Source organism: Puma concolor, chromosome A2, assembly GCF_028749965.1.
Source record: "Puma concolor isolate L17-30 chromosome A2, mPumCon1.1.hap2, whole genome shotgun sequence".
Lineage (NCBI taxonomy): Eukaryota > Metazoa > Chordata > Mammalia > Carnivora > Felidae > Puma > Puma concolor.
Window position 1 is genome coordinate 152,455,128 of NC_141668.1, and position 14,591 is coordinate 152,469,718.

General features: G+C 55.2%; 1 protein-coding gene across 12 annotated transcripts in view; it reads left to right on the forward strand.

The window, feature by feature from the left end:
* The window catches only part of CACNA2D2 (calcium voltage-gated channel auxiliary subunit alpha2delta 2), a 144,538-nt gene that overhangs the window by 67,981 nt on the left and 61,966 nt on the right, over positions 1-14,591 (forward strand). For all 12 annotated transcript variants that reach the window (XM_086698115.1, XM_086698113.1, XM_086698114.1 and 9 more), the window contains exon 3: positions 4,529-4,645. In XM_086698115.1, coding sequence (XP_086554241.1) covers positions 4,529-4,645 — 117 coding nt within the window. The remainder of the gene's footprint in view (positions 1-4,528; positions 4,646-14,591) is intronic.

Consider the following 14,591-nt stretch of genomic DNA (forward strand, 5'->3'; position numbering starts at 1 on the left):
AAGATCAGTGAGGCCAGGTGTGAAAACATCTGCCCCAGGGTGGCCAGAGCCAGCACTCAGTGAACAGCATCCTTCCCGGAGCCTCCATTGTCCCTCTTTCCCCTTTGCCCTCCTCTCCCTCCCCTCCTCGCCTTCCTTTTACTCTCCTTTCTCCCCACCTTCCTACTGTCTCTGGGCAGGTTAGGTGCTGGCTCAGGGCCAGGCCCCACTGCCGCCGGTTCTGGGACTTTGCAAAGAGCCTCTCCAGTATGACTGAGGCGTCCAGGTCTCCAGTCCTGGGGTCTCTAGTCTCCTGTGATGGCTGTCTCTGTTTCCAGGTACCTCAGAACTTGACCCCACTCCGAGTCAGGACCATTGGGAGCTGTGGGGACGAGGGTGGCTCTGTCTGCCCCTGTGTGCATCCAGGCTTCCTGCCCAAGGTCGTCGTATCTACAGGTGTCCTCTAGGCTCCTCTTTATGTGGAGGCCCCCTGGGGAAGCAGGGGGGCTGGGCAGAGGTTCTGGGGCCCCTGACCTTGGCCTCCACAAGCCCTTAAAATCCTAGGCCGAAAGGCTGGCCAGATATACCACTTAACTAAAGAATCACTAGAGCTGAGAGAGGGTTGGGGTTGAGGCCAGTACTGGGACGCACAGGGAGGGAGGTGAAGAGATGAGGGGAGAGATAGAGGGACAGGTCTCCATAACTGAGTGGGGGAGGTGCCCTCAGGGGAGGAAGCCATAGGTATCTGAGGGGAACCAGGGACTCCTGTGAACAAAGGGCTGCAAGCTGCCTCTGAATTGTCATCCCTTGGGGTCTTAGCCACCCCTGCTCCCAGCCCTGTTCCCCCCATCCCACCTCCATATGCTCACCTGGCTCCAGCCAGCCTGTCTGCCAGTCTGCTGCCCTGACCCACTACCGTTCATCATCTCTGTGGGATAGAGCCCCTGCCTCTTCCTCCCCCATCATGGCTGGTGCCGAGCTGCAACAACCTGTAGACCTGTGAGCCCCCAAATCTTTCCTCAGTCCAGCCGCCTGTGCAGAAGTCAGGGCCTTGGAGGCTGTGCTGCTGTAGGAGCTGTTGGGTTTTTCCAATTAGCTTGCTGGGCCAAGGACACCAGCGGGCGTGCGGTCCTGCTATGGTTGTTGAGGCCCTGCACCCGGTGCACCCTGGCCTGTCTGTTGCTTCTAAGCTGACCCCAGGGACCAGGGCTAGAGGCTGGGGCTCAAGGGGAGCCAGCCCTGGCATACTTTCTGCCCTGGGGTCTCCCAGGCTTCCTGCTAGGCCTGTAGGTAGAAAGCACCTCCTCAGACAGCATCAATGGAGAGATGCCCTATCTCCCAGGGTGGGACCATCTGCTGAACGGTGTCACTCAGATCTCCCTGGGACACAGGGCTCAGCTCAGGTCCCACCCCCAGGAGCCAGGGGCACCTAGAACAGGTTCAGGGGAATGTTTAGAGGGATGAAGCACTCGGGATAGAAGGAACAAGGGCTACTATGTCTCAGGGGCTCTTTTGGGATTGGGGCACAGGCTTGGCTGGTAGTTTGACCAGGCCCTGAGGCTCTAGGATTCAGCCCTCATCTCTCCAGAAACTCCTTCTAGCCCATTTTACCACCCTTGCTCTAGAGAGGATTTAGAAAGGCAGGGAAGGCAGATGGGAAACAGGGACAGCATGAGCAAAGGTGTGGTAGTGAGCATCAGCATAGGCTGGGGACCCAGAAGCCTGCAGGGACACACCAGGTCAATGGGCTAGAGAGGCCACCAATGCTGACACCGGGGGCCAGCAGAAAGATGTCATAGAGGGTCCTTGGGACAGGAAGAAAGTGTGGCAGATGAAGCACCAGGTTCCAAGGGGTAGAACAGCCGCAAGCAGGAATATGAGTCAGACTGAGGTCTAGCTGGTCGCAGAGCTCTGCTCTTGAGCAGGGAATTGGGCATATGCATTTGCCAAGGGTCCATTACACACAGGCCCAGTGCCTGGGGAGAGCTGGAAGGGAGCTGGCTTTGGCTGTGCTGTATCAGTGGCGTCTCTGTGTCTAGGCTCCCCTGTTGTCACCTCTCGGGCCCAGGCTGAGGTGTTGGAGACAAGAACAGTATGGCTGGAGAGGGGCTTCCCAGGAAGGCCTGGGAAGAGGGTGGGGCTGGGGGTGAGCCAACCCCAGGAGACCACGGCTGTCTGCCCAGGAATGGAAGCCAATGGCTTCAGATCCTTAGTGTACAGATATAGCAGAGAGAGTGGAGGCAGGGAGGGACTGTGATTCCTTCTGCAGAATTCTGGTGATCCTCAACAATAGCAGCAGCGACAATAGTGTAGGTTCTTTGCAGTCCTCCATCAGCCTGCAGAGAGGGGACTGCTGTTCTCTCGCTTAATAAATCGGACACCAAGGTTCAGACGTGAGGTGACTCTTAGCAGGGTTCCTGCTTTCAAGCCCTTATGCCACCTTTCAGGGCCCTGGGGTGTGACCCTGCCACCTGGAGACCCACTCCCTCTATGGCTCCTGAGCCCTGTCTTAGTCACCATGCGACGCTGCAGGGGCTACCCTGGATCCTGTGGGGAGGAACTCCGGGGCTCCCAGAGGAGAGTTGTCAGGAGGCTGCTTGGTCCAGCCTCTGATCCAGGACTGCCGCGGCTATGGACAGCCACAGCCCTGTTTGGGACACCTGGGAATGACCTTGACAGGAGAGTCAGGTGTCCGAACTTCATCCCCTACCCAGAGAAGCCAGGCAGCTGCGCCCCCTGCTGGCACAAGTGGGCCAGGGTGCACTCGGCCGAGGCTTTAGAAAGTATAGCTGGCCTCAACAAGCCCAGGGTGTCCCGGCTCCAGGCCAGCAGCTCATGCTTGGGAAAGGGTGTATTTTTAAAGCCCTGAAACCTGGGAAGGAGAGGTCCAGGAGGAAGAGTCGTGTGGACTTGACCTGTCCTTTCTTGTTTCTGAGCCTCAATTCCCCCCAACAGTGGGCACTGAACTCCAGGCTCTCCACATTTCCCAGTGACCCCAGACTCAGACCCCTCCTTGATCTCTGTCTCCACCATCTTCTGTCTGGGGGCCTCTGCCCTGAGGCCCAGCCCAGGGAACCCAGGGAACAGCCTGGCCTGATGCCCACTTGGGGCCTCCGTCCTCCCTGGCCCTGCGTCCAGGCCTCATGCCTCGCCCTCTAATCTGCACTGCTCTGTGGGAAGGAGTGAATTCGCCACAAATTATTTTGTTCTAAGAGAAGGACAAAAAGAAAAGAGAAGCCGGGAGGGATGGGGGGGCGGCAGGAGGAGGAGACTGCCTGAGCCGGCTTTGTGTGGCACTTTAACCCTTGGACTGCTGGGTGCTGAGTGGGCGTCAGGGCAGGGGCTCTGGCGCCTGATCCCCCAACTCCTCCCCCATGAACTGCTGGAGGCCTTATCTCCCCCTCGTCTGGCTGTCACTCTCCGACCTTATCTTGCCTGCCTGTCTGTCTCTCATCAGCTGCCTCTCCCACCTCCTTATCTCCTCCTCATCACCTCTTCTCTCTCTGCATTCCTCTGGTTCTGCACTGCCCAATGGCGTGGCCCGATGGCAGCAGTTCAGTAGTGGCATATGACCTCTGTGAAGGAGTCAGCTTTGGGAGCAGACCTCTTGGGGTCATTTGGATGGACACACGTGAGTGTACAATGCACACACACGTACGCACATGCACACATCCATGCATGTGCAGACACCCAAGACCCCAGCCTGGAACAAAGAGGCCGTCTGAATTCACTTCTGTGACTCACATATAAGCCCCAGGCTTCATCTAGAGGCCCTAACCCCATCCTACCCCCAACATGCAGGCACATGCACACAGATGGATGTGTGTTGAGCCATAACACACACACGCATGCAGATGCAGACTGTCAGCTTTATACCCCCACGTGAGTGTGGCACAGACCCAGTTCTCAAGGAGAGAGGGGCAGATTTATCCTCCCCACATGCCTCCTTTTCCCTGGTCCCTGCCCCCATATTCTGTGCGCTGAATGAGAGAGAAACCCCTAGGGGTGCCTAGAGTCCCCACTGCAGTTTCTGTAAATGCTCTGGGGCAACACCAGCAAAAAAGGGTATAGGGGTGGCTATATGTGATGCATATGTGGTGTAGTGAGTGTGACAGTGTCCTCATGTCAGCAGGCATGTGGTATGCCGTGTGTGCTTATTGGTCCCATCTCCCCCCCAACACACACACCCTGCCTCCTATTGAACCCACCCTTCCGCCTCTGCTGCTCTCAGCCACTCTGAACTAGTCACGCGGTTGTTGTTCATGGCTCCTGGGAGGAGGAACCCTGAGTCCCAGAGAAGGCAGTGACAACCCCATCCCACCAGCCACAACCAGGGCAAGCTGTGAAACCCATGACCGTAGTAGCCTTTCTTCAAGTTCAGGAGGGCAGTGGGCCCAACCCTCAGATGTCCATGCTCTCCGAATGGCCAGAGCCAGAGTTGGGGCAGGGCCAAGGGCTGGATCATACTGTGCAGGGGGGATATGAAGGGGCTGTGACATGGAAATGTGGGACCACCCTGGCCTCACCCCTGGCTCCTGCTTCCTTCTAGATCTACAAGGACAACAGGAATCTGTTTGAGGTGCAGGAGAACGAGCCTCAGAAGTTGGTGGAGAAGGTGGCAGGAGACATCGAGAGCCTGCTGGACAGGAAGGTGCAGGCCCTGAAGGTAGGTGCAGTTATGTGGGTTGAGGGAGGGCCAGGCGAGTGGCTCTGCACTGTGTGGGCAGTGTGCCTACCCAGCGTGAACACGTGGCCCTCCTGGCCCTCTGTATTCAGGCTGAATTCACTGGCAGGGCTGTGCCCACCTGGACTGTGGGCAGCAATGGCAGGAACAGATAGTTTTATCTGGAGGGTGACCTGGGGTCTTGGGGCTCTTGTGCGGGCATGAAGGTGGGGCCCAGGCAGGCTTGGAGTTCTCAGATTCCTCTGTTCTATGAGCATGCCCTGGGTGAGCATCTGCTGATGGCTGGGAGGGTAGGCTGCAGCTCTGATGGGGGGTGGGGGATGTGGAACGACCCCAAATGCCCCACAGAGAATGTAGGAGCCATGTAATGCTAGGGATTGGAGCCCCTGCTCTGCCCATAACCTTGAATGTTTCTCTGCCTCCCTCTGAGCCTCACTCTCCCCCTCTAATCTTAGAGAGGTTGTGCCTGTCAGCTCCAAGGTGCTGCCATTCTGGGAGTTGACAGACCCTACTCAGCTGCACTGACCACTTGTACAAAGCCAGCAGGCCTGTCGAACTCCACCCACCCCAAGAGAGTGCAGGTGGGGAGGGCCTTCTAGAGCTACAAGGTTGTGCAGTAAATGAGGGAGAGTGTCTAAGCTGCCCGCAGATCAGAGGCACAGCTGCCACTGCCCCAGCCTCAGCCTGTGTCAAAAAGAGGAGTCCAATAAAAAGGAATGGAGTACTGATCATGCACATGACAACATGGATGAACTTGAAAACATTCTGCTAAGTGAAAGAAGCTTGCCACAAAAGACCACCTATTGTGTGATCCCATTTCTGTGAAATATCCAGAATAGGCAAATCCACAGAAATGGAAAGTACATTAGTGGTTGCCTAGGGCTGGAAGGGAGGGGGAATAAGGAGGGACTGCTAATGGGTACAGGGTTTCTTTTTGGGGTGATGAAAATACTCTAAAATTAGATTGTGGTGATGGTTGTACAACTCTGAATGTGCTAAAAAAAAAAAAAAAAAAAAAAAACCCAACACTGAATTATATACTTTATGTGGGTAAATTCTGTAGTATGTGAATTGTATCTCAGTAAAACTATTTTTTTTTTAAAGGATGAGCAAATCCATACAAGCCATACCCAAGCTCAGACCAGGGGCCTGGCAGGGTTAAATCAGGTCAGTGACCTAGCTCAAGCCCCCACCACATCCAGGCCCCAAGGAGAGAACTCTCTTCCCCAGGAGCTGGGCCCTGCCATCCCCCTGGGGTCCCCTGCCCCTCCTGTGTGACCTGGAATCATAGAATAGGGAGAGGCTGGCATGCTGGGACCAGAGTCCCAGAGGAAGTGGAGCCTGAAGGCCTCCCAACCCAGGGTGGATCCAGACGACCCAGAGTGAGCCCAGCCCCAGTCCAGCCTGACCTTCAGGAACTCCTGGTCACAGGTGGGGAGACAATTGGAGAAATGAACTGCCCCGGGGAGGAGGCAAAGCCCAGCCTTCAACTGGGACAGCAGTCCCAGGGTAGGGCAAGAGTGTCTCCCCTGACTGTGAGAAACATTCTGCTGCCCTATCCATCCAGCATATCATGTCCCCTCCTTGCTTTTCCTAGAACTGGGACTGACCTGGATCCTGTCCCCACCTTTCTTGCCTCTCTTTCTCTCTCTCTTCCATTCATTCCAGACTCCTCATTTGCCCACTACTTCCTTACTTTCCTCTAATTTACAAAGTGCGGGCAACCAGCCCTGAACTTGTGTTGAAACTTTCTGATAAATTTGGGAAGAGGCATCCTTTAGGCCCGCTGCCCACCTTGGCTTTAGGACCAGTTCCCTCAATGAGAGGTGCTGAGTGGTGGCAATGACAGATGCCTGACCTGCCCTCCACAGATGGAGCCCAGGGCCCAGCCCCCTGCCCATCCTCCCCGGACACTGCAAGTCTGAGGTCCCTCCCCAAGTTCTTCTCCCCAATTCTAGACAAACTATCAACCTTGATAGCTTGGCAGGGAGGGTAGAGCCCAAGGCCTGGGTCCTGATCCCAACTCTCTCTATACCCCACCCACATGCTGGACCCTGCCCCTCAAGGCAGGGCAGAGGTCTCTCTCCTTCCCACTGCATCTGCAGCCTAGCCCATGGCCTGGTACATAGTTGGTGCCAAATACAAATTATTTTCTTTTTATTTTTTTAAAATTTATTTAAGTAATCTCTACACCCAGTGTGGGGCTCAAACTCACAACTCCAACATCAAGAGTTGCATGCCCTTCCAACTGAGCCAGCCTGACATGCCACAAATTATTTTCAATAGAAGAATGATGGGGGAGAGCCTGAAGGGCTCAGTTGGTTTAGCATCCAACTCTTGATTTTGGCTCAGGTCATGATCCCAGGGTCCTGAAATCGAGCCCCACATCAGGCTCCACTCTGAGCGTGGATCCTGCTGCTTGGGATTCTCTCTCTCTCTCTCTCTCTCTCTCTCTCTCTCTCTCTCTCTCCCTTTCTCTCCCTCTCTCTCCCTTTCTCTCCCTCTCTCTCTCCCTCTGCCCCTCTCCCCTGCTCTCACATGTGCTGTTTCTCTCTCTCTCTCTCTCTCTCTCTCTCTCTCTCTCTCTCTCTCTCAAATAAAAGAAAAAAGAATGATGGAAAAGGGCATTCACTGTTTGGGCACTCACCATGTCTTGTCTGTCACAGGTTACTCTCACTGCAACCCCATGAGGGAGGCCCACTTCACAGAGGGGACAGAGACTCAGACATGCCATGCATCAGGCCAGGATGTGAACCCGGGTCACTCTGATGCTAAGCCATGCCCTTGACTCCCACATGATTCCAAGGTGTGCACAGAGCCCACCACCCTTACCTTCCCAGCACTCTGCTGGGCCATGAACCCCCCTGCTGCAGTGCCTCTGGCTCTAGGCCCACAAGATGCTTCTGTCCATATCCCCAGAGGATGCAGAGGACAACCATCCTTCCCCTGCCTTGGTCCTAATTGTTCAGGATGAGCTTTGGTCTTAATTGTGTTTTAAATTTGCTTTTAATCAAGTTCTGGCCCTTCTTTCCTTTCTCACATTTGTTTGCAGCCTGGGTGCATATGGAGGCAGGGATGTGGGGGCCTGGACCCCTTGCCCCCCCCGTCCATTGTTCCTCTCTCCCTGGACCCCATCCAGTAATCCAATTTAAATCCTCTTGCTCTGGTCTGGAATTTTAATTTGGGACTTGCAAAGAGGAATCTGAGCAACACAGGACGGAAGTTCATTGGCTCATCTAATCAGGGACAATTAGACATTTGTTACAAGTTTCTCCAAGCTGCACAAGGTGATTTATGCAGGCAAGAGTCAGGGAAGGAGCAGGGCCAGGTCGGGAACCTTGCAACACAGGCAACCAGCATTCCCAAGTCCAGGAAACCTGCTAGGGCCTTAGCTTTGGAAACATGGAGGGGAGCTGTTTTATGAATTCTACTACCAGGGAGATGGGTCCTCTGAGCCAAGGCCCACTCTCTAAGGGTCTTAAGTCCCAGGAGAGGGAGGGAGGTACCTGAGTTCTTACAGCACATTGGAGGCAGAGTTGCCTTAGCAACTTACAGCACATTGGAGGCAGCCCAAATCTGGACTCTGTTGTCCTCCCTGCTGGGGCCTTGACACACAGCCCTTGTCAGAAAGGTCATTTCTTCCTGGTTGTATTTTTTTCCTCCATTGAGTCATCAACATTCTCTAGTGGACTACTGTGTGCCAGGCTGGTGCTGGTGGGCAGGGGGAGGACAGGCCCTGCTCCTGCCCTCATAGAGCACTCAGTCTAGTCCCATCCCAAGCCTTAGCATCCCTCTCTGTAAAATAGGGACATGAGACCATCCCTGCCCAGTACTTCTGGTCTCAGTCTCATACCTCCAGGAGCCATCATTTATAAAGGCCACAAAGAAAACAGTGTCCCCAAAGGTTGTGCCACCTTCAGCACCATCCCTGATACCTCTGTTCTGTGGCTTAGAGGAGAGGCTGTGAGAGGAGATACAGCCTTGATAAGGTCAGGAGTGACCCGAATGCAAGGGGTTCCAGCCTCCTCTCAGTGGTGGGGCCATGGGCATTGTGGTTCAGTTGTCTCAGTTCCCAGAGAATGGGAAGCCCAAGGCCAGAGCACTCAGGGACATCAGTGTGGCTAGAGCCTGCTCTGGGGGAGACCCTCTTACCTCAAACTTCAAACAAACCAGAGGCAGTGGAAAGGCTTGACTAGGGATCCAGGACCTAGAGACCTCAGTCCTTAAGCTCTCCCCTTCTACCATGCCCATGTTCCCCATGCTCCACCTCAGGTACCTCCTGCTATTCCCAGGGCCAAGACCTTTCCAGACGTTGTGCCTTTGTACCTTTGTCTTCCTATGGTGTTTTTCAAACTTTTTTTCTTTAAGTGGGCTCCACGCCCAACTCAGGGCTTGAACTCATGACCCTGAGATCAAGACCTGAGCTGAGATCAAGAGTCAGACATTCAACCAGCTGAGCCACCCAGGTGCCCCTTGTCTTCCTGCAGTGTTTTGAAACCTGCTTGAACATTGAGGTCACTTGGAGAGATTTTAAATGGTGATGCCCAGGCCTCGCCCCAAACCAAGTACATCAGATTCTCCAGGGATGGGGCTGAGCTTCAATATTTCTCAGTGCCCCACAGATGATTTATGTAGATTCAGAAGTCAGAATGTTTCCCCTAAAATGGGCAGAAATAATTCCCTCCCATGATCATTGGCCTCTTTCTTAGTGCCTATCAGGTGCCCAGCCTACGATGAGCCAGAACACTCCAGATCTCTCCAAATCCTCTTTACAAGCCGAGAGTATCGTATCCTCATTTTACATTTGAGGAAATTGAGCCCCAGAGAGTTTAAACCACTGGCCCTAAGCCCCACACCAAATTCAGGCTTTAGATCTGGGCAGCTGGGCTTCAGACCCCACAAACTGCCCCCCAACACTGGCCTCCTCTGGACTACCACCGGTGGCCACATGGCATTTGCTGACTGCAGGGTGTAGACAGGGCTGAGGGAAGAAGAGATGGGGCTCTGGCCTCCTCTGATAGTGGCTTGCCCTGGAATGGCCTAGTGACCTTGGGCAAGTGCCTGCACCCACAGGTTCTTCCTTGGGCAGTGGAGACAGACACTGTGCACCCGTGAGGCCCAGCCCAGCCTTGTGAGGCCCAGATGGATGAGACAGGGGATGGCACAGCTGCAGCCCTGGATCTGGGGGCTCCAGTGGGCAGTGTTCCCACCCTCAGTCACCTCTCTGGGGAGCGAGCATCATTTAAAGAGTAAAATTAAAAACCCTTCTGCACACAGCCGCCCTGCTTTTGCCGCTAATGGCCACTTAACCCAATTAAACTGATGCATTGTTGGCAGTGTGGCCAGGTCTGTTCAGGAACTGGGCCCTGGGTTGGGTGCTCAGAGGAATAGAAGGAATGAGCCAGGGAGGGGGCCGGGGAGCTCCCCCTCCCAAGCTGTAGAGCAGACCACTCCTGTCAGGAGGGAGCACACTCCACCTCGCTCCTGCTTACTTGCTGCTTTTCTCTCCAAGGCTTCATCCAAGGCAGGGTTTCTCAGTGTCAGCACTACTGACATTTCAAGCAGGATAATTCTTGGTTGTGGGGGCTGCTCTGTGCACCGTAGGATTGCTCAGCAGCGTCCTTGCCCTGCACCCACTAAATGCCAGTAGTACACCAATCCCCCAGCTGTAACAACCAGAGATGTCCCCAAATCTTGTCAAATGTCACCTGGGGGGAAAACTCCCTTCCCCCCAAATCCTGGTTGAGAACCACTGGTGTAATGGGACAGAGAGATGCAGCCATGATGAATAAAAGCCGCGTAAGCAGGGGACATGGGGACCTCAGAGAAGTGCAGATGGAATGGGGCAGCTGTAGCAGGAGGAAGATCACTTCAGTTTAAGAGGGTAAAACTGAGCTTGGGGCTGCCTGGAAGAGGCAGCAAGGATTTGGGGGGAAGAGTTTGGCACTGAGACAGCCAGAGGCTGGTTCAGAGCTGGGTCCTCCGCTGCACTGATTGATGGGGGTTGGACGGGCAGATCAGCCCTGAAAGGACAAGGCCTGGAGGAGGCCTGGCCCAGAGTAGGAGTCTCAGGAACATTTGTACAACAGGTGCAAGGGCTGTGACTCTGCGTTCTGGCTGGAGGTCACCCTCTGGGATCTGACTGCAGACTGGGAAGCTCTAAAAGCCACAGTAATGGGGGACAGACAGGCAAGGGATTCTGTAGCATGGGCTGCCCCTGCCCACCCTTCTCCGTGCAATTAAAAGGTGTTTACGTGGGGCCGGCAGTGGCTTCTGCCTCCCCTTCATTACAAACATTAAGAGATCTTGACCCTTCCACTTTCCCGCTCTTGAAAGGAGCCACAGACACGTAGAGCCAATTAGGCGCACGCGTGGGCGCCAGGGGCCTGAGCAGCCTGTTCTCCCTGATTGCGACGTTTAAGGCTGATTATTCTCCCCTCACCCAAACAGCGCTGCTGCTTCCTGGCAAGGTGCCAGTGCCACCCAGAGGAGCCACCTGGGGCCCCCAGGGATGGGGGGAGCACAGAATAAGTGAATGGACATCTGTTGAATGCTTCTCATGTGGGAACTCTTGGGGACCCCCACCTAACAGAGGGAGGCAGCAAGAGAGCCGGCCAACAAGGAAACAAGGACGGGGACCTGGCCGTGGTGAGCACTCAGGAGAGACAAGGCAGCATGTGGTGGCAGAGTGACCACTCAGGAACAGGGCTCAGAGGGAGCTCCTCCTCCGAGGTGGCCTGAACGTGTAGGGAAGGAAAGGTAAGCTGCTGTGTGCTCCCCATATACCCACAGGCCCTGGGAGTCAGCGTGAGCCTTGGGCAAAGACACGCCGCTCCCAGCAACTGGTGGAGGTGTACATGGGGATGGCCTCCTCGGAGGATACATGGTGTGGCCAGAGACCCCTAGAAAGCTGCAGCCTCAGCCAGCCTCCCTGGAAATGAAGAGGGAGGTCGTGCAGGTGGGGTGTGTCCCCAGGATCCTTAGGGGAAACCTCATTCATCCTCTTCTCCTACTCGCCCTACCCAGTGGTGGTCAGATGAGGGCCTGGCTCGGCCTGTCAGGCTAAAGAAAGGCCGAGCTGTGTGTTCGGGCCAGCCTTCCCTAGTTCCTAGGATTTCCCCTGTAGAGCAGGCTCCTCTCGTGGCTCCTCCTCCATAGTACAGGGACCTCAAGAAGGGTCAGAAGAGCTGTGGTCATGCCCCAGCATCTTCTAGCCAAAGGATCTAGGGGCCTGGGTGCAACACCCCTGAGTCCACAGAGCCTGGTGGATCAGCCTTATACCCCCCGCCCTGCTGCTGAGCTCTCCCTAGTGGCTGAAGGTCAGAGGAAACTAAAGGGCCATGTGTCAGGCCAGGAAGCTCAACATCCTGTCTGCCCTGACCAGCATTGACCACTTCTTGTGGAGATCCCTTAGCCAAGGCACCTCAGACCCAGAACTTGCTCCAAGAGGGGGTGTCAGCCTCACCTGCCCAGTGGCCTTGCTCCATGACGCCAGGTGCTTTCCCCATAGCACCGTTCAGTCTCCCTGTCATTTGCGTGTTCACTCAGTCATTCAGCAAACCTTCCCATTGCCCCCAGCCTGACCCCAGGTGTGGAGCCAGTCTCTGCTTTACTGTAGAGCAGAATTACCATTTTACAGATGAGGAAACAGAGGTGCAGAGACAGTGCCAGCCTTGGCTGTTGCCTGGCTAAAACAGGGTCACAATTCCCCCAGGTCACCCTGGCTCCTGAGCCTGTGTGCCTGCTCCTCACGGAGCTCCTGAGGATTGGGAGGAAGTAGAGCCATGCTGACTAGAGCAAAGAGGAAGCCCCAGGGTGGGGAAGGAAAAGTTGAGGGTCTGCAAGGCAGAGGGCAGAGCACAAACAAGGGCCTAGGGGCAAGACCTCAGTTGGGGGACACAGGATAGCTAGAGAGTGGATAGATAGCTAGAGAGTGGGTTCCTATTCAACCTGTATGTCCTGACTACCACAGGAAAGGGAATCTAGGGCATGAGGGTGGGGGGTCAGCCAAATGGATGAAACGGCCGTGGGCCCCCAGGGGAGACACATTGGATTGCACTCCCAGAGAAGCCGGCGCTGAGGTAGGATCCTCTCCTGCTTCTGCCCACCTCCTTGGGGGTCCTAGCTGGACACATGGGGCAGATGCTGGGATGTGGAAGAACAGGGCCCGCAGGTGCCACAGGGACAAACCAGTCTAATTCAGGATCAGAGAAGTGAGAAATTTAATTGAGTTTTAATAGCTTCTGGCCCTTTGTTCTGAAACCTCATGTACAAGGGCTGGGGGAGGGAGGGTGCATCTAAGGCAGGGTGAGCCGGTGGCCCAGCTAGTCCCCATCCTCCAGGACCCCATACTTTGAGGAGACAGACAAACTCTGAGATCCTTGTGTATAGAACAGCTGATATGGGAGGGGAAGTCTAAGGAGACAGCCTGGAGGTGGTGGCACTTGAGCTGGTAGAATTTCCAAAAGTGGAGGAAGGGAAGAAGGAAGGCACCAAGTCCTGGCCTGGCAGTGAGCATGAGCAGAAGTGAGTCAGGCTGCGTCTGTCCATACGGGTTTTGTGAGCTGGGAAGGGAGCCCAGCAGGTGTAGCCTGTGCATCATTTTCCACTGGAGGGGAGGAGGGTGAAGAGATGACAGAGGTAGGGGGCAGGGCTCACCACCTGAGGCCTGGGGTGGTAGCTGCACATTGGTAAGCATGGCCCCTTCAGGGTGCGGCAGCCTTGGGAGCAGCCAGTCACTTCTGTCATCCCCATTTTTCATGGCTTAACATACCTAGGGACCAATGCCTCTGCTTTGATAGTGGGTACCTATGGGAGAAGTGAGTCGGCTCACAGGGCTGCTGGCAGAGAGGGCCTGGTTCCTTGCACCCAGCACAGGCATGGTGAGAAGCCCCTCTGAGGTCCCTCATTAGTCTTTCCAAACCCACACCTGAAGGCCAGCCCAGCCCATGGTGTCATAGTGACCCTGGGTGGGGTCCCCCAAGGTTTTCCTGGAGATCAGTTGATCCTGGCTCACTGTGTCAAGGGATACCAGGTACTTTGGGTGCTGTTTGCTTCCTTCAACCTTTGTTTACCGAGTGCTGAGCAACCGGTGTGTATGAGCACCATACTAGGTTACCAGGTCCAGAGATGGGGGAATAGACCTATGGGGCTCCTCCCTCAAAGAGTGCAGTCTGCTCAAGGTGACAGTGATATGACCCATTCCACAAAGTGTGGGCCAGGGTGGTAAGCCTGTGGATACTGATCAGGCCTAGGGGACCTGGGATGGGGGCAGGGGGGTTGCTGAAGATGTAGCCAGGCAGAGGAAGAGGGTCCAAGGCGGAGGACACAGCAAAGTACAGACCGGAGGTACAGAGAGCACATACATGTCTTCATGGTGGGGCATCCACATGCATATGGTGATGGAAGGTCTCGCCCGATGGCGTGGCCATGCAGAGCACGTGCACAAACACACTGTGAGGTGGGCCTTCGGCAGAGGCATGCAGGGCTATGCCCAGTGGAGACATCATTCCTTGCAGTCTAGTGGAAACCTCACCTAGTGACCACAACCTGCATAGTCCTAACCTTGCACTGTTCCAAAAAGAACCTTTGGCCATGAGTCCCCCATAAAGATGTGGCATGGCTCATGATACACATGACCAGGCCCAGAGCAGAAGGTGGCCAAGAATCAGGGGCCTCAACCACTGCTGTGCTATAGCCCCCACTCTGCACTTGAGTAGCACACTGAACCCTTGGCAGATCTCACTTTCTCTGGGCTTCAGTTTCCCTACCCGGACAGTAGGAGCAGCAAGTATAGCCTCACAGATCTGTCATCAGAGTTTATGCCCAGACCTTGGTGACACCGATTCAAGATGGAATGCACATGGGACAAGTCCCATGGATGAGACTGGTCTGTGCCTAGCACGGGACTGACCCCAGGCCATCGGTC